Source organism: Xiphophorus maculatus, chromosome 9, assembly GCF_002775205.1.
Source record: "Xiphophorus maculatus strain JP 163 A chromosome 9, X_maculatus-5.0-male, whole genome shotgun sequence".
Taxonomy (NCBI): Eukaryota; Metazoa; Chordata; class Actinopteri; order Cyprinodontiformes; family Poeciliidae; genus Xiphophorus; species Xiphophorus maculatus.
Genome location: NC_036451.1, coordinates 17,779,601 through 17,806,912, shown reverse-complemented (window position 1 = coordinate 17,806,912; position 27,312 = coordinate 17,779,601). Strand labels below are relative to the sequence as shown.

Below are 27,312 nucleotides of genomic sequence, written 5' to 3'. Positions count from 1 at the left end.
GCTTATGTGGGAACTCTAACAGAAACAGACTCAGGACTAACCAAGACAAAAAAAAAAAAACTCAGAAAAATGGCTCCACAACTGTTATAGTATCTAGCACAGACCGGCTTTAATGTCATAGTTTCAAATAAGGCTGCATCAGTCTGGATAACTATACAATGACAATGCTGTGTGACTTTGCTTTAGATTTTTAGTCATAAGCAAGTGTCAATGAACTGATTTATTTTTAATTGCAAGCTTAAAGATAGTGACTTCTACTAGTACTTCTAAACAGTTAGTATAGAATGTCTGTAATGCCAAAATCATTTGTTGCAACGTAGAGTACAATGCTGCAGGATGAGAACCACCCGGTGGTGTATTTCCTCAAGTCATAATGAAAGTTATTTGTGCTTATTGTTTCATCATTATGTCACTGTAAAGCGCTTCTAGCAATGTTATACTATAAGATTAATTACATGCTGATATCAACTCTCATTTTTTTATTGTTCATGTTTTAGTCAGGGTGCATACTTGTTTTATTTTCCCTTATTTTCAATATAAGGGAAATGTGCTCAGAAAATAATTGCAAAGACAAAGTGAATGTCAGAAAGAGGTACATTTGTATTCAGATGTTCCACTGTTTTTGGAAACGCAAGATTAACTTTGACATTTCCTCACTTGCGTGAGATGTATGAACAGGATCTCTAATACCTCAATATTAAACTTATGAGTAATTTTGGTGACGTTTGTGTGATTATAGGAGTACATTTACTTGGGTATGTGTATGCTTATGACTTGTGTGTTGTATGCAACTTTTTTTCCTAACTTATGTTGCTTAGCATAAGTTAGGCTTATGCTAACTTATTGCTTTCGCCATGCTTACTGAAAGCTTTCCGGCTATGTTTGTAGGTTCTTTTAGCAGATCACCTGGAGAACCTGGACACTCGCTATGGCTCTACATTTGATTTTTGAATACATAATGTTGTTCATAAATCCTTTTAGGATTTTTAATAAGGTATACCAAAAAGATTTTGGTGTATTTTGTCATTCAGATATCCCGTTTTATTGAAGAACCTGTGTTTTTTAACCCTGCCTAGCCTCCTGATCACCTGGGAGAACCAACACAGCCACCCTGTGGTTTCAAGTCTCTTATGTATTAGTAAACTGATCTGGCTCAGCAGAAAGGTTAAACTGATTAAGGCTTTGGATGGGACACAAAAATGACACAAGCGTTTTGTAATGTGCATCGAGCCACTGCTCTGGGTCGTCAGGTTTCCAATACCAGGGCGTGATTAAATGCAGAGGAAATGGGCAAACTCAAAATACTGCATTCCAGACAAATGCAATTAAAGTGTATCGCATGTAGCAAATCCTGAATGCTTTGATACCTGCTTATGTGGTTAGAAGCAAGGTAGCTCCAGCTCAACATCTGCAGCTACGCTTTAATACAACTAAACATTTTTAAAATGCTCCATTTCTTATGCCTTGAAAAAATTAAATGTGAAGTTTTAACGAACAACCATTAAAATTTAATAACCACATGGAGATGACCTAAGTCAAAGCGTAAATATCCAACAATAATGATATCTATAATTCTGGTCTACATTTGCTAATAGGGAGTGGAACTGTTTATTAGTTACTTATCATGAAAGTCGATAAAATATAACAGTCTTTACATAAAACTAATTTGATTGATATAAACAAAACCAATATACATTATTTATCCCCCACTCTGCGGACAACATTTCACAGTATTGAGGTATTCTTTACAATTTATATTACATTTAGAATCGATTGATAAATAATTAAAATAGTAGTTGGGTAATTACTGACACAATCAGCATTAAAGTTGGAGTTGCTGTCATTTTACTCTTTTAATATGCCTAATAGCAACATTTGGACAAAAAAACATGCAATAATTTGTGCTCAATCTACAACATCCAGGTAGGATCTTTTTTTTTTTTCCATTTAAAAAGTTTAAATGTGCTTAATGCAACGTTGAGGCCTTTTCTCAATGTTGGTGAAAATAAAAATTACTCAGAAATACCTTAAGAATCTTCTATTGTTGTGATCTTTAGGTTGTTTAAACTTTTTATTTCGGTTATTGTCTCTTTAAATTTCTTTATTATTTGTTCATACTTATGTGTGGTTCTTTCAGTGTATTACATGTATTATAGTTCAGTTGTTCTTATTGTTTGTGTTTTGGATTTTTTTTTTCCTCTTTTTGTTTCTGTTGTATTTAGGTTTCCTTTCTCCTTCCTTTTCTTCGTTTTGCATCTCACCCTTTCATTCTGCTCCCTGTCCCAGCTGTTATTCATCTCCTCATTTGCCTCTACTTGCTCCTTTCCCAGCTGCATGTAATCACCTGTCGTTAACTCCTCCAGTTCTTTGTCATTTCCATTCCCTCTGCAATATACAGCTTTTTCCGTTGCACTCCATCAACTTTCCATGTTCCCCATTACACCTGGTTCGTCATCACAAGTTATTTGTTAAATTTTTCATTACAACAGCATTTTCGTCTTTGTGCGGTCTGCACTTTGGTCCTCCTTTAATCCTGCAGCGTGACATTTATGTTACTAAAGAGTTTCTTCCCTCACTTATATGCCTTTATATAACACATTGACAGGCCTGATGGGATTAAAACTATTCGCTGAAATGCAATCTTTAGGAAACCTATTACAAAATCATACATTTTTCTGTGGTGCTGCCTTTGATCCTTGTACACCAGTAATCCAAGTCAAAAGGTATTTAAAGAAACCTGAAGGCTAAACCTGCACATTTACAGTCAAGAATTTGTGAAATGAAAATGACTAATCTCTGCATAGTCAGTACGCATTTAAGTCAGGATAAAACAATAAAAATAACAACAGTCTGTAATTACAGAGTGCAAACTTGGTAAGAGAGCTGGATCAGCAAAATTACTGGAAAAAAAATATCTGGTGGACCGGTTCACATATATCGGACCTCCCAAGAGGTGAGTGACAAAGAAACTCTCTAGTTTCTTCACCTTGTTTGCATTTTGTAGTTTCAACACATGTTTTTTATGACTCAAAAGGTTTGCTTTGACACCCATTTATCAGCTCACACCAGTGCCCAAACCAAAGGTGGTAGCAGTGACAAAATCTCCATCCATCACTGTGCTGTGCCTGGATTGTTAGGTGCATTTAAAGATACATGTAAGTTAGCTAAAATTACAAAACTCAGAAACAAATCCGAACAAATTGAGATCAACAAGAGAAACATTCTCAGGACTTGATTTTGAGACATGCTTACCCTGCTACCTAAAATATCAGAGGACTAATCGGTTCTCTGACATTTTCTTTTTAATTTGAAGATCAGATCGAGATGGTGCCTAGTAGATGAACAAAAAACATTTAAGATCACAAAGAATCTTTTCATAACATGACCTCTGCTGTTCACAAAATCCAGCCAAGACTCTTTCATCTTTTTCAGCAGTCCTTGTCCGAGCTTATCCTTTGCTTGCAAAAAGCAACCTCAATGATTTCAAACTACAATATTAAATTGTGGCTGCATGATGATTGTTGTAATCTCTTTCAAATTCTGTGTTAACAGAAAGCTTTTTGGAAAAGAAATCACTTTCATTCAAGCAAGTTTTTAATTATAAGCATAACACTAACAATGAAGAAGGCGAGGGATCAAGGCATCAGGGCTCTAATACTTGATTACATTTCTGCAAAAGACTGACTGGAAAACTTTCTGAACCTGACAGGAAGTTGGCTCGGCCTGCTCAGCTGAACATAAGCAACATTCATTAATTCGGGGGTTTTGTGGCAGAGTTACTCCACCAGCGGTTTCATCACATGAACTGTAACATATGGACAGTTTTGAGTTACTAATAGCAAGATGAATGGACAGCACTTCTGTCATGGAGACAGCAGACAGCTACAGAATGGGATTATAGGTTTAAAATTAAGAAGAAATAAGGTCGTGTACCAACTTGATGAATTAATTTGCCCGGGGGAAATGACTGACAAAGCTTATGTTGAAATTTATTTAACGAGGAGCAGAAGGCCTTAAGTGCTAAAAGTTGATCCCTGCCAGGTTCTTTTTTTGGTCCTGATTAGCTCTTTGCATCTGAGCCAATACTGCAAGTTTTACAGGCAACTTAATATGAATTGTTTTTTTACCTCTTACATGCTGAATCAATGCCTTTCCTAGGTATTGTCTCTGATTAATGTAAATGAGCCATAAACAGACCTCTTTATTCCTACGACGCTGAACGGCACAGTGCAGAAACCATATCAGGCATTTCTAATGCACAACATTTTGTATTTGGTTTTCAGCAGTGCCAAAGCATATTTTAATATCTGAATAATATTAGGGGGAAAGAAATATCACACAAGCCCCCTTTAGGATTAATACATCACAGCATGTTGCCTTGTGCAACTGTTTTTGTTAAGGAGGACGAAGCAGATAATCAGAGGCTCAAACTTGTTAATATCACCTTCACTCTGCACCCACACCCAGAGCCCAGCTCTAGTTTCAGCCCAGCGTCCAGAGGAAAAGTTTGCACATGTGCTGAACCACACTTTTAATTAGCTAATGGAACTCCCTGTTTTATCTCCTGCACCTGAGCTGATTGCTCACAAAAGAGTCCATTTACCCCTGAAAACTCACACACACACCCCCACACACGCCGCAACCTGGCAGCTGTCTATGACTCTGACATCAAAGAAAATTTCACCACTCTCTTCCAAAAATCAGTCCAGTAAATCTAAATATATATGTTAACAGCTTTTACATCAGTGGACCCCCCCCCCCACAAAAAACAGAAATTCAGTGATTAATGCTTATTTTTCCAGGACGGCTGAACATCCAGCTTTCCCCAGCAAGTGCCTTGGGATGCATGTGTGTGTCAGAGAGCACATGCTTTAGTGTTTGTTTGTATACACACATGTACAGTCTGTTCTTGTACTAATGCTCATTAGGCTGCAGGTCATGGCTAGGCCTCATTATTTGTTTTATCAAGCATAAGAACCCTCCAGATATGTTTTCAACTCCAGAAAAAAGGTGTGTTAGAAGTCTTAAAATAAATGTACCTTGTGTAGAATAATTTCACACAAGAAAACAATTTGGAAAATGGAACCTGACTAAATTTATTAAGAAAATAACCTAGGGTGGCATCCTGTCAGAGAGCAACACAAACACTGGAAAGAGAATCTGTCAATTGTCCCCTGAAGGATTTTTTATTGCTTTTTTCACATCTACATTCAAGAGGAAATGGGCCCTGTAAAATATATGGCCATAAACAAAGAATTGGTAAGGATGCTGAAGCTGGTGTCTAAGTCCTAGTTTTCTAATTGGTTAGAAAACCAATTAAATTAAATTAAAGGACTATTTCATTATTTTGTTGAGGAATCTGGTCTTCACCTAGCACAAAGTTTAAAATACTCAGATTGAGCAAAGTGGATTATTCTACAGTAAAGTAATACTCTTTAGAACACAGTTTATAATTAATGACACCTTTGACTATTTGTGAAACATAAAGATCGCGTTAGGTGATTTATTTTTGGATCTACAATAACCCTGAACTTCTGATGCCTCAAAGGAATGAAAAACGACTGTCTAGAACAAATGACTGGAAGTGGATACAAGCTTATTTTCTCAGTAGCAGAAGTAATAGGCACAGAGGGGAAAATGGTAGGGGATTAAAAAAAATGACTCTTACAACCAGAGACCTCCTCCATACCTCTTATGTATGGAGGAAGTCCTATGGTCCTGTGGGCCTGTTTGTCTTATTCTTGTGAACCTCGCAGAGTGCATAGAATCATTGCCTCTAAAATAGCAGGACATTTTAAATAATAAAAAAAGTGCTGGACTTTGGAAATAAGCAGAAAAAATGTCTACTTTCTTGCATGACCATTTTGGTTTCTGGCCGTAGATCCTACAAAAGACTTGAGCAATGAGATGAAGAGAGAATGTAGAGAATCCAGAGAGATAGCAGTAGACTGTCATCTCTTTGACAAAAAATGTTTTGGATTAGTCTTGAAGTTGTTCTTACTCTGTGATATATTACAGAACCATCCTGTTACTTGACATCAACCATATTTCTGTACTACACCTGAAATTGAAAGCACAAATGTAAAGACAAGCTGTATTTTCTTTCGATGCAAGACAAACCAAATAAAGAGCGTGGCGCAGCACTTTTGCCTGAAGTCATGTTCCCATGTAAGTCCTCGCACAGACTCTCATCCTCCCTGCTTTAGGAAGATATTTTCCGAACTCTACAGCTCACGGTCGCAGCCTTCAGACACAACAGATCCTACGGGCTGGCCTCTGACAAAGCAGAGCAATATCAAAGTCCGAGACCATGACAGGGTTCCTCCTCCTGGATATATTTTTAATATTTATGCAGACACATAAAAAAAATTTAATAAACTAAACTAACAAATGAATTAGGTATGAAACACAACAGGATATTGCTGAGAGATTATGTTGTTTCCTTTTGGGCCACATGTCCCTCGGTGCTGGCCTCTGCACAACAAGCCAGGACCAGCTTTAATTGGTGGGGGAGTGGGAACCAAACTAACTTTCATAAGAGTCAGCAGAGGTTTTCGTGACCCTCAAAATTGAACCTCTACACATGGAAGGACCTGGTGTATAATTTTGAATGGGTAAGTCCTTAAAATACTATCCAGGTACGGAGTGTGACAGGCCCACTCGGGGTTCAAAGCACGGCTCATATGTTGTGATAATGACTTTTTCTTGCCAAGACACAGCGTGAAGCAAATGCTGTCCAGCTGGATGAGGAAAAGGGAGATAGAGTATATACTGTTTGCAGCGAGGCCGAGAGGAGAGAGAGGTGTGTTATGTTTGGATGTCAGCGGAGCCCTGCTTCATGAGTGCCTGCTGGAAGCTGCCGCTGGAAAGATAATAAAAGGATTAGACCTGTTTTTTCTGTAGAGCTGGGTCCTAAAACAGAATGTCTCAACTGTTTCCTCTACACGAATAGCTCAAATACTCAAATGCCTGAGTCTATTGCATGAGCACAACAAAAATAAGAGGCATCAGGGCTAATGGCAAAAGGTCCAGGAACTCAGACAAAAAAATAAGGGATTTTGGAAAGTTTTGAGCTAAGACGCAAATACATACAGACGCTTTTGGTTTCATATGTGCAGAATATTTGCTGAAAGTGTTAGTCTAAGCTTACTGAAGTGGGGTTATGTTTAAAAGACACAAGCAGTTAATATCTTACTTACAGCAGCTAACTCTCATAGCATTTTCATTCTGTATCCATGCAGGTTAATTTGTCCACGAGTCTGTCTGAGAGGGACTAAAACCACTTCAACCATCCTAAATCAACTACAATCTCAAAATCATCATCAGGATGAGGTTATTTTCAGATCCTGTGGTCAAAAATTTGGACATCCCTCACCATGAAATACCAGTGGAGGAGGTGCGCCACCACTAAGCTTCCTGTGTGCAACATGAACTGAGAACACAACATGGATGTAAATTGATGAAATACTAATGCATGCAGAACAGTTTATATAAACTAATATAATAATTTTGCCTTTTATTTCAAACACAACTGCATTACATAGGCTTGAAACCACGGTCCCCCATTATATAAATCTTCTATTGTGGACCTCATGCAAGGAATCTTAAAATGTTCAGCACTTTAAATACAAGCAAAGTTGATGTACACTATATTTGAGATATTGTATTAATCAACATTTTTCTTAGACGAGCACCAGCTTCATCTTCCTCTCACAGTTCATAGAGGTCAGTGGTTTGTCTTTGCCTCCTGAAGCAGATCAATAACATTGATGGATCGATTGCAGCCCATTCTGTGTTGGAACCTTTCAGATGATCTTGAGGGATATCAACATGTGTAACTGTTCTAATTGCAAACATTTTACAGTAAGTGTTTTGCACAGGAAGGTCATTAGTGGTCTACCATCTCCGTTCCCATGTAAATAATTATTATATAATCTGTGAATAACTGTTCAAAACAAACATGAAGACAGTTTCAATGTTGATAAAGATGCCATTCACATTATCAGTAACATAATGGAGTTATTTGAAGATGCTAGCAATCTCCATTGGCTTGGCTTTATTTAGACTGTCGTTATATGTTACTTATATGTTACACAGTCTTGACTGAGAGACTTGTTTACTACAGGTAAAATATTAATTCCTTATAACCTCTCAAGAGAAGTCTACTTAAAATATTCAGAACTTTGCAAACAAATGTTATTTTTTTTAAATAAATTTCTTGGCCTCTGTGTTTATCTTTTGAAATGTTCTTTCCTTCTTGATGCATAGTATGCCAGCATCAATCCCCCGGACTGTGAAACTCAAAGCAAACAATGATCCCATTTTAGCTTTCTCAGTTTGTGCATTTATGCGCTTGCAAGAAGGGTGATCGAGAGGTTAAGGTGTGTTGCAGAATTTTCAGTGTCTCGTGTCTCAGACAGAGTCCGGAGGTTTGTCCACAATGAGCCAAATTGTTCTGAACTTCACATATGGCAAACATCCCAAAAACAGTGTCACAGCCTGGAGTGTGTATGCAGGATATATCCACGCATTGCACATTTGTGATTTGACAGCACTCATGGAAAAGATACATCTGCAACAACAATAGGTCAGAAAACCAAAACAAAAAAATAAATAGCAAGCCATAAAATACTACTTAATTGGAAAGTCAAACTACCTAAGAGGACATTTAGAAAAAAAATAGTAATCAGTCAGAGATTCTGAATACAGAAAAATCTGTTTTCCAGCTGGTTAAATGTATCAATATTAAGGAATACAATATATATTTTTATAAATAAATACTTTTTTGAGTCTACTGCAAATCAGACAAAGGTTAGTGGCACAGATTTAATTGGGCTTATTTTAGGGGTTTCAACTTCCTTAAACACCAACGAGCCCCTATTTTAGTCCAACATATATACATTTTCCATGCAAGAAATACATGAACGTTACACAAAGTAGCCAGACAATAAATAAAGATAAATCATAATGTAAGATCCTCTGCAGTGCTCCGTAAATGAGTGAGCAGCTGATGTAGGCCGAGGCGCCATGATTATGGGTAGTAGACTGGACTGTTGCTGCTGGCCATTTTGGTACCCTAAACATAAATGCTTCGTGGTGCTCCCATCCCAAACTGGCCTTAAATGCACAAAAACATGCAACATATTCTATAGTCATTTATCTCCCTAATATGAAGTGTTAAAAACACAAAGTCCTGATCTAAAATATTTTTGAAATTACTTTAGCAGCAAACTGTCAGTTCAGTGGACCCCCCGGTATCTGCAGGGGTTAGGAACCTTAACCGCCTGCAAAAAGCTGAAATTTGTGAATACCGAAGACTTGTCCAAAACCACATAAAACACCCTGGTTTAGTAGTTCAAACTACCAAATATACATTTTTATCCATCAATGTGCACGGTGGAAACTATCTTAGCACAACCAGAGAAGCTAACATTCTTGGGCTTCCTTACATTTGCTCTTGAAAGTATACTGCCAATTAGCACCATGGAAAATAAATGAAGCTCCTGAATTTGGCTGCTTTGCAGACAACAGACAATAGTGTGCCAAGTAGCATTGTGCCAAGATACGTCAGCTTCCAAAGCTGTGTGTTCTTTCAAACATTCTAGATGTGCTCTACCAAAAGATCTGCAAACAGGCAAATTTTTTGTGAATGATTTTGAGTTACATTCCACAGAAAAATCCACTAATAGATAAACTCTGAATGTTAAATCGAAAAGAGGCAGAGGTTCACTGTAGTTCTTTTCAGTATGAATTTATCAGTCTCTTTTATTCTTTTGGAGGAATATTCTCACATTGGTTTTACCAATATTATTTCAGTTCCTTGAAGGTTGTATGCATTTATTTTTGTACAGCAGTTTTCTGGAATTGCAAACATCCAACACCAATGAAATGCAGAAACTGCTGCTGCAACAGAGGCGATCGCCCTGAAAATTTCCAACTATTTTACCCAAGGAAGCACCAGGTCGGTGAATTTTCAATAGAATATAGTTGAAAGTTAGTACTAGAAGATTTAAAACTATTTGATAAACATACAAGAACTCTCTATTTACCAGGTTAGTATGTTTAGGAGTTTTCTACCTTAAGCTGACAAGAGCTTAAAATGAAAAACATCATATTGAGCAAGATGGGCAAATATTGCAGACCATCTCTCTGCGGCTCCCTTTAACCAGATTACTACATTTCTACTCGTGTGTGGCTCGGATTTGAAGCCAATTCATCTCATACTTGTGAGACAGCTAAAAATTTAAAGCTCCCATTTAAACGGATCAAGTGTAGGCATTGTTTGGTTATGTTTCCCATATGTATTGGATTTTCAGAATCTGAATCTGTTCTCAGAAAAACAGCAGAGCACTTGTGAAAATAAACAAGACTTCAGCCCTACACAAATTGTGGACTAATAGTGTGTTTGGAACAAATCTGTCCAAAGGTTGAAGGAATTTTCCATTTGTAAACGTACATGGAGGGAGTGACAGCTTCATGCTGATCTGTAAGAGCACGTGAGGAACTGGAGCTCTACCAATAAAAAAATAGACTCTCAAATCTATTTATTTTTACGGAGTGGACGGAGTTAACCATGCAGCAGCCCATGTAATTGTACTTTTTTGTGGAAAAAATGATGTTTCACTATAATGTTTTTAATAAAAAATGCAACCTCACTGTGCTCCGATAAATAAATCCATTTCTATTTTTTTAATCTACAGTTACATAATTGGTGTGTATTTTTCCTATAAATACAGTTGTTGTTTTTTTTTTTTAAAAAAAAAAAACATTGTTCTGAATACATCTGCCTCAAAAACCAAAAAAATATATTTAAGAAAATATGAAAGGTGACAATGAGGGAACACTGTTATTTTAAACATATTGGTTGAACGTATGAAAAACGGTGAGTGACTGAGGGTCACTGCGCGTAACAGAAACCCTGTAAATTCTAGACACTAACAGGTACCATAGAATTGCACAAAAATCCGTGAGGGACGACGGAGTCCCAGGTCGAAATTCCGTGAAAGAGGCGTACGGAGCCTCGTGCTGGAAGCCTGTTGAAAGGCTGTTTACATTGTTTTAAACTGCGTGACTGTGAGCGTGAGTGGGAATAAAAATAGCAACAGGTATTTCGTTCCATATAACACAGTAGGAGTGTAACAGGTAAACCTTTTATGGATGCAAAAGCAAGAACCCCCCCACTTGATGACTTTGTGTTTCTGTGTTTGATATGATGTAAAGCACTTCGAAATGCCTTGCTGCTGAAATGTGCTATACAAATAAAATTTGATTGATTGATTGAACGTCAGACCACCATTTCTGCAGAATGGTAATTGATTGTTTTTTTTGGTGACTCACCATGCACTTGTTGGGTTTCTCTCCCGAGTGGACCCTCATGTGAATCAACAGCTTGTAACGGGCATTGAAGGGCTTGTAGCGGCGAATGCAGCCGGCCCAGAAACAGGTAAAGTCCTCTCCTTTGCGTTGGTCAATGTGGACTTTCTCAATGTGCCTAACGAGCTCCTCCTGCTGTTCATAAGCGGCGCTGCAGTCGATCCAGCGACACACCTGCTTATCCGTTTGCGCTCCTCCTCTGACGTCTTCGCGCTCCGAGGCTGTGTGGGTGGCAGGGGGGCCTCCGGAGGTTTGTTTTAATGCCAGAGAGGAAGCTTGTGTTGTCTGCTGACTCTGGTGCTGTAGCGGCCCCCCATGACTGGGGCCCGGGTATTGGTGCAGGTGATAAGGAGGAGGCATGGCAGATCGAGATGGGTGGGGAGTGTGACGGTGGTGCCCAGTGTGACCACTTAGGTGATGATGGTGGTGATAGTGGTGCTGGAAGAGTTCATCTTCACTTGGAGAGAAGTCATCAAGAGGTTCCTGCTTGAGAGCTGCCCCACATCTTTGACCTCCATCCAACAGGCAACCAGCATCAGAACTGGAGCTCAATGTCCCCGACATAAGGGCCCCACTCATCAGTAGTCCCAACCCATCCAAGCCTCTCTCTTCACTTTCCTCTGCTGTTCCTCCAGACCCAAGCCCCCGCAGCATGGGGACTTGCTCCTCGCAAAGCCCCAGGCTCTGCCCTAGGCCTGTCTCCGGCTCCACTAATGACGCCGAAGAAGAGGATGATGAGGAGGAGGCGGACAGGGACAGGAGGCAGGTGGCAGGTGAGGACAGTTGACAGCTCTCCTGTAGTGATGACTGCTGGGGGCTGCTGTGACGTGGGGGATTCCGGGGGGCCTCCCGCTGGCAGCAGATAGAGGGTGGGGATGTAGAAGAAGAGGAGGAGGACGACGAAGACAAGCCGGCGCTACTAGCGTTGCTGGGGGAGAGGTTAGCGAGGAATCCGTTGACGCAAGCAACCATCGACATCTGGGAGGAGGAGCAGATGGCTGCGGTGATATTGATCTCGTTGGAGGTCGTGCCAGTGGCTGATGGTGAACCCGTTGGGGCGACGCTGCTGGTGCCAGCAGCGACAGTAGACTGTGAGGCCAGGGAAAGGCAGCGTCTCTTCATATCGCTAGCGCTGAGCAGACGCGCTGAATGATGGGAGCCAGTTGGGGACAAAGCCAGTGGGGAGGAGCCATCTCCATTATTAAAAGGTTGCACCGCGTCTCCTGACACAGCACTACCTGCACAGCTCACCGTGCATACGCCATTACCGTTAGTGCTAGCATGCAGGGCCGCAGCTATATCGTCTCGCGATGTCTCCAAAGCTTGATCTGCCCTACAGGCCTGAAACGCAGCCTGAGACTGGCCTTGAACACTGGAGGTCTTGTGTCCGACTGAGTTCTCCTGTTTAATCGGGTAAGGGGCAGAGGAGCGAGCCATGCTGGCACCAGGCGGGGCTCTCTGGAAGGCAGCGGTGCTTCTGTAAGGGAGAGGCAATATGAGTTGTACTAGTTTTATTTCCATTGACAGACAGACTGATTCATTCTTCTCAAAATGTTTCAGACAAACCTTATGTTCACCATGGCGGAGTTACAAATGAAACAAAACTGCAAAGTTATGTTACAAATCATGGAGCACAGCCTATCTATGATCCAGAGTTGTTTTATGAATAACTGAAATAGGATCTTCTTGTAGTGAGAGGATATGAATGAGCATTTAAGACAAAGAAGAGTGAGACGGGGGAGGTTAGGGTGGCTTCTGAGACTGAGAGGCCACTGGCTAGTGTGTCCATCTGACAGGCTTTGATGACACAAAGGGGTTAAACCCAACCCAGCATTGGGGATAAATAAGGAGTCACCTGTTTTGGTGGCATAATTGCACCCTATGAAGGGTCGCCGTTTACAATACTGTGTATTATGGTGGGAATCTTTGCCCTCCTCAATGGATAGCCAGGGTCATGTTTCTCCATGCGTTGCTGTGATCTCCGACATAATCATTCCTGTCAGCTGGCTCATTATGGATTTTGTCCAAAGCCCCTGAGTGATGTGAGAAGAGCTCGCTTTTCTCCTGTCTGTCTCTATCGCTATCGTCTTTGTCCCTTCCCCTGAGTTTCTGAGTATACCAGGGAAGGAAAAGAAAAAAAAGAGCTAACGCTAGTCAGGATTGGAGAGAAGAACTGGGAGACCATGTCATCAGTGTCTTTAATAAAAGAATTGGTCACCTCTCTTTTTATTCAAAAGCACCTTTGCCTGTTTGGCTCTATAGATGATATTGAGAGACAATATGAAAGAATAGAATGTTGGTGTATAGGCAACAAATATGTTAAAGCTGCTATCAAGAAATCTGCTATGATATTCTTCAAAACATTAAAGATTTGCATTTCGATTCATTGCATTTGTGTAAATAATGTATGTATGATCACTTGTGTCAACATAATTTATCTGCATTTTATCAGAAATACTATGTTCATATTTTAAAAAAGCGAGCAGTTGTGACAGTTTTACCTGCTTTCATGGTGCGGGCCATCCTGCAGAAGGAGGTCGGATGCTGGTCTGCTGCAGTGGAGGCTCGGGGGGTAGAGTCCTTCTGAGTGGCCCCCCGCTGGCAGTGGCAGACTTTGCCCACATCGCATTAGGGTGCCCTCTGCATCACTCAGCTCAGAGCTGCCATCCTTCTCTGAGCAGTAGGCCCCATTAACTGGAAGACAAACAAGAACAAAACAGCTAAACAGTCTGCTTCAGATCTGATCAGAGTGTATGTTCACTATTTAGATAAGGACACTATTCATCCCTGAAATGTGCTGACATCACAGTTCTCTTTCTGCAAAGCAAACCAGCGACTCTGTGTCACTGTAAAATAATAATAATTAAAAAAAATCTGCTTATATTGCAGCCAGCAGATGACTGAGCAACAGCTGTTTATATTGCAGATATAAGCAATATAAGCAGCTATTGCTCAGTCATCTGCTGGCTTTGCTGGAAGAACAATGAGTTTGAACTTGGAGTCGTGCCTTCAGTGGTATGTTGAAATCTTATTATACTGTGTAGGACCTCTTGAGGAATAAATGTTGGCTGTCATTTCAGTAACCCTGAGTGATCTATGGAGTGCTTTCTGGCAAAGTGCAACCCATATAGTAGTAATAATCATGCCGAATAGATCAATCACTCCCATCACTGGAGTACTTTAGGGATTTTTATTCAGTTTATTAAACTGCAATATTTTCATTTTGGATAAATAAATGTAGTTTGTGCAAATTCTCCTACCACTAAGCGTGACATAGTTGCACAATTTATAAATGCTGACCAATTTGTGTACAATGTCTTGCATAATTGCTCGTATCATTTTACGTTTTTTACACTTTGTCACATTGTGACCTCAAACTTCAGTGTATGTCTTTAGGATTTTACAAAATAGAACAACACAAAGCAGAGAATGATTGTAAGACAGAAAATTGAATAGGTTTCAAAGTGTGGTATACATTTTCTTAAGCTTCCTAAGTCAAAACATTGCAAAACCATATTTTGCTTCAGTTATACCTGCAGGTCTTCTGTGATGTGCTCTAACAGCTCTTTGTGAATCTAGAGACTAAAATAGCTGCAATATTTGTCTTCACAAAATAGCTCAAGTTCAGTCAGATTGGGTGGAGAACATCAACAAAAATCAATTTTCAAATCTTGTGACAACCTTTTAATCGGAGTTTGGTCTGGACTGTTTAACACATAATTATACATAATTTAAGCTATTCCATTGTAGCTCTAGCTGTACATTTGCAGTTGATGTTCTGCTCAAACAACACTGATTTTTCTGCAGCCTCTTGCAGGTTTTCCTTCAGCATTGCCCTGAATTCATCTTCTTATCAGTCCTAAACAACTTTGCTGTTCCTACAGAAGATGAGATTGATACTGCCACTGCCATGTTTCTGTGGGTATATCATGTTCAGAATGATGGGTCTTATAAGATTTCTGCCAAACATTGAGTTTTGCAGGTGGGCCAAATAGACCAGTTTTGTTTTCATCTGACCAGAGCATATTCTTCTCTTTAAAGGTTTTTTTTTGGCTCTAGCGGCCTTTATTTGAAAACGTTAAGGGAGGAAAGTAAGTAAAGAGAGATAAGGAAGACATACAGCAAAGGTCACCAGGCCAGGCATCGAACCTGCGACTAAGGCTTCCTTATGTGGGTTTTGCTTAACCCCTGCACCATCAGAGCACTTTCTTCAATAGTTTTCCTGTCAACAGATTCCCTCATTGGAGCTGTGAAGCGCCTAGAGTTACTGTGAGCCTCTTGGCTCCTTCTTCGATTAATGTTGTCTTTAATGTTGTCTGTTTAGGTGGACGGCCCTTAGTCAGTAGGTTTGCTGTAGTTGTTCCATTTGTTCAGGTGACAGACTAAAGTGCACTATGAGATCTTCAGACATTAGGATGCAACGTTTTCGCAACCTGATCCTTGACGTGTCTGATGCGTTTCTTGGTCTTCATAATGCAGATTGTTATTAATGTTCCATACAAAACATTTGGGTTTAACAAGAAATTAACTTACTCACAGATATGCTCTCTTTACTACTTGGGTGTCTTTTTATAGACAATTTTGAAAACAATGTGTCTATTTTCATTCCAATGAACAATTATGACTTATTTTGCTCTGGTAAAATTGAAAACAAATTAATTCAGACATTTTGTGAAAACAAAAGATTCACTAGTTAGATTATCTTAATATCGAACCTGTCTATATTAATATTAATATATTAAGATTATCTTAATATAGAACTATTTGTTTTAAAGATAAATAGATTTAAGACATGTCTGCTATAAGAATTAAACAATTACAAAATGTGGGATTTGAGAATGTTGCATCGTTGACTTTGAAAGTAATTCCATTACATGTTTTATTATTCCTAAAGGAAGATTTTGGATTATAGTATCCAAAAAATAAGACAAGATACGAAAAGTGTGTGAGGATGAAAAGGTTTAGTGTGTGCGCGTATTCATGTGTGTTTGAAAATGCTTGTGACCGGTAAGTCGATATCCCCACACATTCATGTGCAGACACGGGCCACACGTTCCCCGCTTCAATTTTTAACTCAATTTCACAAATTTAATTTTCTCTTAACAATATTATTCACAATGTTATCACACAGCATGATCCTATATTGATAAAGTAACTCAAACGCCATGTAGGTGAAAGAAAACAGCAGAAAAAGTACTGGAGACTAATTTAAAAAGTGGGATAAGAAACAACAATGGATTAAATGCAAGTTTGTGGATTACTTTAGCAAAAACACAAGCATATGAAAAAAAAGAGTCAACAACTAGAATTGCATGTTTTGCAACACAAGAAGAAAATGGAAAAATCAATAAAAGAAACATGAAAAAATAACAAAAATAAAACAGGCAGGGAGGGAATGTTTTTAAATTTAGGAAAAAGGTTAGAAAAATTAACAAAAAAGGAGAAAATAAGAACATATGTGGTCACGTTCCTCTAGAATTTTACAAACATATTCTTCATTTATTCTGTCCACATTCTCCTCGGCATTTGTCTTGTCATGGTTCAAAGCAGAAACACAAAGAGGCAGAGAGGAAGCATGAGCTACGCAAACAGTTCACCATCGCCTGGGGACTGCAGCAACACCGCTGGTTTCACTCAGAGCCGTTAACAGAGGACTTTCAGCCCTCGTCTGTTTTTAAGCAATAAAAATTGTTCTGCTTGGCAAATTCTCAGTGTTCTCAGTTTTTTTCCTTCCCCCATTCCCCTTTTGGCTCGATGTTTGCCATTTATGTACAAGTTTATTTCTGTATAAAGGTTTCAAGACATGCCCATGAGAAGCCAAGTTTTTCTTCCTTCTCTAATAGTCAGGAACAATCAATAAAGCGGGGCAAAGGGTACATGAATTAGGTTGAAGATCACTGACATTAGCAGCTGCGTTTCATAATTACACATTTACTGCTTGCATATAAAGTAAATAAAAAAGCAACCAAGTAAAAATGCCGACATGAAAAGTGGTTCATCTGACTGCCAGGTGGTCAATGAGGCCTGAACAGAAAGCTGTCATTATCAACAAACTATAGTTGCCTCACCTAAAGCACTGCTTCAAAATATGTAGGGCATTTCTGGATGTAGAATATAACTTTGATGCTTTTGCCAGAGTAAGTTTCTTTTACGGAACAAAAATATGAATAAATCCATTTGAATAATTTAGAATATCGCCAATGTAAAGAGAGATTTGACAGGTAATTAGGAAGAAAAGGGTGATAATAGGAAAGAGGATTGGGTTCATCCATTCATATACAAGTCACAGACATCGAGAGGTGATCCACCTCTTTCTAATAGATGCGAAGGGGCGACCAAAACTGGTATGACACTTGCCACTTGTTGCTAATTTAATTTGTTTCCATTTATTTTTAGTATAGAAGTAATTTATAGAGCATTTTGAAGTTAACAATGCTAACAAGAGTGCAGTAGCCACTATTGCTTTTGGAAAGGTTTCCCTTTTTTTGCCTCTATATATTTCTGTATAAAAGGCTTCAAGACATTGAGTAAAACTTTAAGGACGGTGTAAGAAAGAAGACTGACCTTCTGTTATCAAGAGGTCAACTGCTCAAAAAATCTGACTTGGTGAGAAAGCACGCCACATTATCTGCATCATTGAATGAAACCGCTGCTGTCTTTTCCTGCATAAGTTTATAAGTTTGTACCTTAGATCAACGTTTCTCAACACTGGTCCTCACGCCTTTATGTGCTTCCTTTCTGCCATAACCCAGACATACGTTATTGGCTGATAAACAGGCATAAAAAGCACTAGATGGCATGCAGAAGATAAAGCAATCATTTGAGTCAGATGTCAGAGAACATAGACGTAACTAAAACATAAGGATTGTGGCTATGAGGACCAGAGCTCAATCATTCAATCAAGTCTATTTGTGTCGCATATTTCAGCAATGAGACAGTTCACTTTGAACCGCCTCCTTGCATTATTGTTTTTATGATTTAAGTATGCTTTGAATAATAAAAACACAAAAACAAATAAAACACATAAAAGTAAATAAAAACACATAAAAGTCATCAACAACTGAAACATTGCATTTTGCCAAGTTGAGAGACATTCAGAGAAATTCAACTTGTCTTTTTATTAGTGTTTAGACTCAAGTTCTGATATACTCAATCAACTTTTAATTTTTTAAAGAAACCCTGATCATCCATGTAATTTCTCTGATTAAAAAAAAACAAAAAAAAAACTTTGTTAAAAATATGGAGTTTTGTTTGTCATATTAGCTTGGGAGCATCTATGTTTCTGCAACAAGCTTAGCATTGAGATGCTGTTTTAAACTAGAATAGCTTTGATGATAGGCTAACTCCCTTTTGCAAAACTTTAACACAGTGACAGTCTTTTCCAGTCTCCCATCGGATTGTTTTGTGCAGCAAAAGTTAAACCCCAGTGGGCCAAGACAAGCAGCTTTGTCATTTATAGCTGTTGTTTTCAGAAGCTTCTTGTGTCAGATTTAAAGGCAAACCAGGAACACAAGACAAAAGTGCCAGCTCAAGACTTTGGTATGGAAAAAAAAGGAAATTAATTGTGTTAACATTTTTAACTTAAAGTCCTGACCCTACTTTTTATTTATCTTTTTATCACAACAACTATGTAGAGAAGCAATGAAAATATTAAAAGGATTTATTTAGTATTTATAGGTTTATATAAATTTTTTTTGTGAGCTGCTTTGGAAAGACTATCACTCCAGAGGTAAAACCCTTTTACACCGCGTAATACGACAGTCTTTATTTTAGGGTCCAACATTTATTTTAATGCCAAAACTAAATGTACTCAGATTATCCATCATAAAGACACTTTCTGAGTGTTTAGGGCTTTAAAGGCAGAGTGGTAAATGAGTGTTAAAGGTCTCGATTCCTTCCCTTTTGCTGAAAGTCAGCGCCACAGTGATTTAAGGCTTTGCTACATTAACGAAATCAGTCACGCTCCGATGGAGGAAATGGCATATGGTGGCTTGGATGGGACCCAAAAAGAAAATTCAGTTTATATTGAATGTGCCATGGTAATTCAGCGCTGAGCATTTCATTGTGTGTTGAAGCTTGGTTTGATCAGGAGGTGGAGGGAGCATCAGAGGCCAAGAAGAAATGTGAGACAGAAAGCAGGACTGACAGGTGAAGGGTGTTTGACCAGATGAAAGATTGAGGGACTTCTTTTGGAGATCAAAAGATTGTTTTCTTTAGTTTGCACTTTTTGGGTGGGCTGCTGAGCATGACCACTTTGAATTTATCAAACTTCAGATTGCTTTTTGGCTGTAGGTTGGGATGTTTTTCATATTATGCTATGGGAAAACCTGAGAAATAATAATTTTAAAAATCTCTCTCAGTCATCCATTCATATTATACCATTGAGAAACTTCAGTGAGTAATGTTTTGATGTTAGGATACCTGCTTTGTTACACTTTTTAATATCAAACAAAAAAAATAACTAGAATCAGCTGATTTTAAGTTTGAATAGGTTGAATGGTGAATTAAAAACTCAAAAATTAAAAACTTTAAAACCCTAGTTTCACTGGCAAAGCGTGGGTAATATTTCTCAATACACCTGCACAGGAACTCCTTCTCTCTCAGTCCATTTCCTGTCAAAACTCTGTGAATAAATGCCATACTGTGTTTTTCATCCCAATTTATCAATTTGGAAAGCTTTCAAGTCACAAATTATACAACAGTTACAAACAAGCTGGTTGACAAGCTAAATAAAGAGATCTGCTGACATTTTTGTTTCAGATATTTATATTAAAATTGTGAGAATGTTGTGTTTTTACTGCAGATTATTCTAGCCCACACCTAATTGGGAATCAGCCTCCACACTCGGATCGGTTTCATTTCTAACACCAACATATACAAATCACCAGGTTTCATTTCTAACACCAACATATACAAATCACCAGGTTTCATTTCTAACACCAACATATACAAATCACCAATTTCATGCTATATGACAAAACTACTACTCTTAGTCAAAACTGAGCCAGAAAAAAAAAATTGCTTTAGGTTCAAATGGTTGTAATTCTGCTGATAGAAACTGAATTTAGCCGCATCCAGAAACTGCTAAGCACATCAGAACAAGCATGGTGGGATGGGGCAACAACATACACATTTGCAAGCATTCAGGCTCAATTAGGAAAAAAGTATTTAAGGGCGTGGAAAACAGGGATGCAGGATGCAGAAAGAAGAATGGTGAAAAGAAGATGTGGGACAGTGCCAGAAGCACCGGGGGCAAGTGTTTCTTTCGTTAAAGGTAGACTGTATGCAGATGTGCTGGCTCATCCTCACAAAGAGCCACTGATGTTGGCAATGCCAGCTAAAAACGCACACACAAATAAGGACTCTATTGTGCAAAATACAGCCCTAAAAAGAAATGTAGCTCATTTCAGAGCAGGCAAGACACAGTGTTCCTAACATGATAGCTATTAACACCCTGTTACTTCTAAAGTGGTATCTTCCGCTCCATAAATGTCATCACATGGTATCAATTTCTCACTCTGGCTCCTCTTCTGTATAATTAAAGCACCACGTTCCAAGCATCAGAAAAGGATGACAGTAAGCCGAGGAGTTCAGGAGGAGACCTGAGATTAAACCTGCTTTGTGTTTCCACGTATACTTGAAACCAGATATTTACATACGCTGTAAAACAACAAAAAAGAGTAAATAAATGTTTCAAGTCAGTTTGGATTACTCAACTTTTTATTTGCTAAATGCCAAAATAATGAGAAAGAAACTTTTTTCCCCAATGATAGAAGTTTATATGCTTAATATTGGGTGAATTATTTTTAACGATATGAAATGGGACTGATGTTGTTTAAGATTATGGTTAATTTAGAAGACCTATTATGTCTGTGCTTGGTCTTCTTAATCAGTGTCTTGAAATGACCCCCACAAACATGATGCTGCCATCCCAATGCCTCTGAGTTGGGAAGGAGGGCAAATGCCCCCATTCTCCTCCAAATGTAAAATTGGTCATTATGGACTTATACTTCAGTTAAAGTTTCATCAGACATCAGAATTCAACAAAATTTAGGCCTTAGCCCATGCATACATTGGTAAACTGTATTACGGGTTTTATTTTGCTCATAGAGTAATAATTTCCTCCCAGATTGACCCCTCTGTCCAAGCTATAGGACACTTTTCTTCCACTATGAGTAGACAAACATGGCACTGTCCTAGAAGGTTCAGCAATGTCTTTACAAGCTCTTTTTTTTTGTTCTGGGATTAATTAACATATTTAACATCAGAACACAGGAATGATCTATTTTGTGTGTGATTTGACTGCTGGCTATTCACTTGGTGTTTATACTTCTGCATACTTGTTAGAATAGATGAACGTAGCATCTCCTGTGATGTGGAACCCAACCATAAACCAGATATGTAGAGGCTTGATCCTCTCTTTCTGAGGCATGCCTCAATCTACCTAAAATTTGTGAATTAGGAAGCTTACAAATCCATAATTTAGTGTGTGTTGACTGCTGATGAAGAAAGTAAGATAAAAAATATTTTTTAAAAATATTGTCTTTTTTTTCTGGCATTTTGGAAATTGACATAAGGTTGACAATCCTAACTGACCTAAAACCTGGAAAAGGTTAGTCCGATTTAATGTCAAACAGACAAAGTGTCGTAGGCCATGTGTCTTTTTACGCAGCACATGCAAATTTCTGACTCAGCTGCATGCTACATGGGAAGAAATGTATTAAACCAGCACATTCACATGAATAAAGGAATGTATCCGTTTATGTATATTATTGGATAAACATGGCTATTTGAGGATTTGTTTGAGGACGTGTTTGATTATTTCTCTGGCAGAGGCAGTGGTCCAGTCAACCTCTTACATGCCTGATCTGATGCAGTCCATTCATCACGATTGAATGTTTTTGTAAAAATAAAAGAAAACATCAAGTGGGAGAGCAGCTCACAACGTTATGAAACTCAATCCATCAGGTCAGTGAGTAGAAATGTCTTCTTAATCCTTGTTCTGCTGATTAATGCAGCTACTATGACCATAGGAAGCTGAGAAATGAGGCAAAACGCAGAAACAATGAATGCATACCTGAAAATTGTGACAATGAGAGCCCAACTCAGGATTTAGCGGAGAGTTTGGGATTACTTAGACTGCAATTACAGAGATCGCAAGGCACACTTTGCATAACTGCATTCATTTCACATCGGAGATTACTGCCAGGGAGGCTGAGTTGTAATTGTACACCTATTCCCGCTGCCTCAAGGGCTGATGATCAGAATCGAAAACGAGTTCGGCTGTGTTGTGCCTTGGCTAAAAAGTCTCCCTGACCTCAGTGACTAATAAATGACTAATAAAGAGCAGACATGTGTCTCCAATCTAGGAGAACTAAACCCCCTGTGGAATGGCATAGCTATTATCCCAAGATATTTTGTTATGACTGCATTACCATACAAAGCATTCCAATCCATACAATACTGAAGAGCCCCAACCGCATCCTCCTATTGTTATATGTTGCTGTCTCCCTCAATGAGGCGGCTTTCCTATTCTCAGTCTTTCTGCTGTAATTATTTCCCCACCGACAGAGCAGCCCACCATCTGATCAACAGATGCTCTGGACAGCATTATTAAGTGTAATTGGTGGTAATCTGGAGCGATTTTTTATTTTGGTGACACATCATTTTCTATAATTCTCGCCTCTCCCTTTTAAGTCACCTAAGCGTTGTGTTAAGTGCCAGAGTGAGACCGCACTTGTGCCAGCGCTTAATGCGTTCAAGTCTTTGGAGACATGCAGGCCCCAATGAAAAACAGATGTGAAGATGGATGGATGCTTTAAGAGGAGTAAAGGGGAGCGATCGGAGGTGTGCAGCACTGTACAGAGGGTCGGGGCGGGGGCGTAGGGGGCTGTTAGTCGGTACGTCGGGAGAGTGATGCATACATCTGAACTCAAGGTACAACGAGCTGCCAGAACCGCAAGACGGATGCCTCTGGAAATCCTGGGTGACACTTCAAATGGCCCCACTTTGGCTCCATAAATCAAAACATTCAGCACTTAAAAACTGATAATAAAGATCATTTTATTCCTGTCTGCTCCCAACAACAACATCTGCCACAATTCTTTTCTCCCATCAAGAGACAGGTCAACACGCATACGAGTGTGGCTGCAAGGACTTTGTCTCGGGATGACATGGTTTGTGCGTCTTGTCCAGTGCAGATGTTATGCATTAGCTCCTAAAGCCTTCCCCAGCTTCTCTGAATCTCATAACTCGTCTATATTTGTGTCTGCGGCATAGTCCCGGAACTTATTTGTTTGCTTAGTAATGGATGTACGATTAAAACCCGAGGGCACGAGTAAATGAAAAATAACAACGTCTAGGGAAAAAGTGCCTCCTAAAGCAGGTGCAGAGAGCGAGAAGACGGGGGGAAGAAAACTACAATATTACTGCTGAAGCACAAAGATATGAGTGTTTTTGTAACGGGGTTATATGCCTGAGAACACATGAGAATTTTCATAAGGATTAAATTAATTTGTTGTGGCTGAATCTCTCTGCTCAGAAGCTTGCATGTCAATTCGTCCTTGTTTTCTCATGGTCTGCTTGGTCATATATTACAGTGACCTTTAAAAGTATTCATGACACAATATGTCACATTACAACCACAAACGTCACTGCAGTATTGTGAAGTAGAAGACATTTAATTGATGGTTTTCAAAATTATTAACAAATAAAAACTTAAAAGAGTGGTGTGCTTTTGTATTCAGCCTTCACTACTTCTTGTACAGCTAAATGGAGAGGTTAGGCCGGGGGTTACCATAGACATGTGTTATGCTGGTCATAAATCTCTAAATGCAAATTGTTTTGTGGGAAAAAATAACATCCCTAACTGTCTCAATCCTTATGATTAGACATGGCAGTGGCAGCATTATGCTTATCTTCAGTAGGAACAGGAAATATAGTTGATTTTCTCAGGGCAATCCTGGAAGAAAACCAGTAAGAAGCTGCAAAAAACCTGAGACTTAGGTAGAGAGAGAACCCTATGTAAATATACAGCCAGAGCCACAATAGAAGAGTTTCCAATAAAGTAGGCTTTTGTTGTCCTAGTCAAAGTCAATAAAAAGTCCAGACTTAATCCAGGTTAAAAACTGATGCCAACCCTTCAAAATTGCTGCTCTCACACACTTTTCATCCACTTTGAGTGAGACTATGCTACTTTGCAGAGAGGAATGGGCAGAAATTTCACTCTCTAAATATAGAGTTGCTAGTGACAAACTCCGAAAGAATTGCATTTAAATGGGGAAACATAAATGCATCCCACACTTTTCAGATTTTCATTTTGTTGTTCTAGCTCATAAAATTCCAACATGATACATTAAAGTTTGTGGTTGTAGTGTGATGAAATGTAGAAAGATTCAAGGGAGGGAATACTTTTGAAAGGTGCTGTAATATCCACATTTCTGCAGCCAAATATACAGACTCAAGCTCAATATACACAATTATCACCAAAATTCACATTTAAGATTCCTCTGACAAGAGCAAAAACTGTTGGCTAAAACGCAATATGACTTATTAGAAAGTGAGAACAGACATACAAACAGTCCTCTATGTGGAAATGACTGGTCCACACCCAACAGCCCCAGTTTGGAGATACACTGATGAGCACAGTGTAACAAATAATCTCTCCTGCCTTTTACAGAATGGGAGCACCTGATGGGAAACAGGAGTCCAACATTAAACAAGGGTCTTCAAATGGAGAAGTGCAAACCACAGTCAGGAACGCAAACAGATAGTTGGAAGTAATAAACCAATCCACCACCAACTCCACTGATCCACCCCACCCAGCCCACTCCGGTGCCAGACTCTGAGCCCACCACATCCTAAGACCAGCACCTTTAACAGAGCTAAGAGAGAGGGGAATACTGGCAGCCAAAACACAAACACAGCAGAGAAAGTGTCACTGGGTAGAGGTGGAGATCTTTCTCTTTTCTGCACAGCCTGAAAGTCAATCTCGTAGTAAAATGTTACAAAAAGCTGCAAACCAATCACTTTACTGATTAACATAATTAAAACTTTACACTAGTGCTTGTCACCCCCTGGTGGTGGCACCTTGACAGTGTTGGTGTTTCAAAGTCTATTGAAATTGATGGTAAGTTTTAATGCTTTATTTCTAACTGCAGGCCTTTAGATGCAATAAGAGGATCATACTGTAAATAAATAGAGAATGTGTTTCTTTAAAACACCTCAATAAATTTTTTTTATCTAAAATGCTTATTATGCACATAGAGTGGCTTTGAAATTACACACCCTTGTTAAAATGCAAGATTTTTGTAATGTCAAAAAATGAGGCCATTATAAATTTTAAACCTACTTCCACTTATAATGTATTGTCTACAATTCAACAGTAGAACAAAAAGAAAATGTAAAAGGAAGTTGCAATGACCTGGTTGCATAAATTCACACATTGTTGAACTAATATTTTGCTGAAACAACTTTTGATTCATTTGCTACTTTCAGTCTTATGGAGTTCACACTTGAGAATTATATTGAATCTGACTAATTCGAAATAACATTCTACTTTCCTAGTAGGATTTCTGTTTTCTGGAAGTTACAACACATCTGAAGTATATCATGCAAAGCTATCAGTCAGGAGAAGAATACCACAGGTTACAAAGTACATTCTTTATAGATCATCACACCATGAAGACAGCCATTTATGACTAAATAAAATATGGGACACTAGAGACAGTGCAACTTGATGCTTCTCCAAAAATCTTTTAAAAGACAAGCATGGAAATGGGTTAAGAAGGCTGCAGAGAACCTGACAGTAACACAGATGAAGCAGCAGGAATTTAAAACAAGGACGTTTTGTGTTTTTCATGCAACAATAGACTCCTGTATTCTCCACAAGTCTAAGAAGCAAAGGAGAAAAACTAAGTCCTGGGTAAAATCTCCTAAAACCGTGTGAAAGAAAGAATGTTGTTAAAGGCCCATCAGGGGACGTACACTGCAAATTAACTAAGGCTATAAATGTTAAGTGTTCTGTTTTTGTTTATGCTTAACACTTGTCCCCATGCAAATAAAGAAGAAAGGAAGGAAGAAAGAACGAAGGAAGGAAAATAAGGAAGAAAGAAATAAGAAAAACAAAGAGAGTGAGTGAGTGAGTGAGTGAGTGAGTGAGTGAGTGAGTGAGTGAGTGAGTGAGTGAGTGAGTGAGTGAGTGAGTGAGTGAGTGAGTGAGTGAGTGAGTGAGTGAGTGAGTGAGTGAGTGAGTGAGTGAGTGAGTGAGTGAGTGAGTGAGTGAGTGAGTGAGTGAGTGAGTGAGTGAGTGAGTGAGTGAGTTATGGTCAGAGAAGACTAAATTCACAGCTTTGTGCAACAAAATTGGAAAGTATTTTTGGCACAGAAACTAACACTGAACATCATAAAGAGCAAATTCTGCCCACTTTGAAACATGGTGTTGGTCTGTTGGTTTATGTGGAGTTACTTTAATTAGGCTAAGACACACAGAGCTTGTATTTGTTTTTTGTTTCTTTCAAAGTGCTAAAATTATTAACAGTTTTAAATACCAGTCAGTTTTAACCAGAAACCTTCAGGTGTCTGCCTTGAATGCTGAGGATGAAGATGGGTTTCATATTTTAGCATCACTGTGTGTACAAGCGTACTTCCAAATCAACAGAATTAAAGTTTTGGTTTGGATTAGTCAGACTTTCACCTAAAGATGGCTGTTAACAGCAGATAATCTCACAGTTTAACGGGTTCAGAGAACTTTTGCAAGTTAGAGATATTAACAAGTCAAGATGTGGCTTCCTTTCAGTCACCTTCCACATACTGAATGCTGTATGGAAACCTGTCTTCAACAATGTATTGGTTTAAGGGAGCAAAAACTGATATAACTGGATTATTGTACATTTTTATGTCAAAACCGATTTCTTTGTTTATTCGTTGGTTTCTTGTTTA

At 38.8% G+C, this 27,312-nt stretch overlaps 1 protein-coding gene across 2 annotated transcripts in view; it reads right to left on the bottom strand.

Moving 5' to 3' along the window:
* glis1 (GLIS family zinc finger 1) overlaps positions 1-27,312 on the bottom strand; it is an 88,281-nt gene that overhangs the window by 39,745 nt on the left and 21,224 nt on the right. For both annotated transcript variants that reach the window (XM_023340003.1, XM_005795738.2), the window contains exons 3-4: positions 13,875-14,067; positions 11,338-12,850 (exon numbers count right to left, since the gene is read on the bottom strand). In XM_023340003.1, coding sequence (XP_023195771.1) covers positions 11,338-12,850; positions 13,875-14,067 — 1,706 coding nt within the window. The remainder of the gene's footprint in view (positions 1-11,337; positions 12,851-13,874; positions 14,068-27,312) is intronic.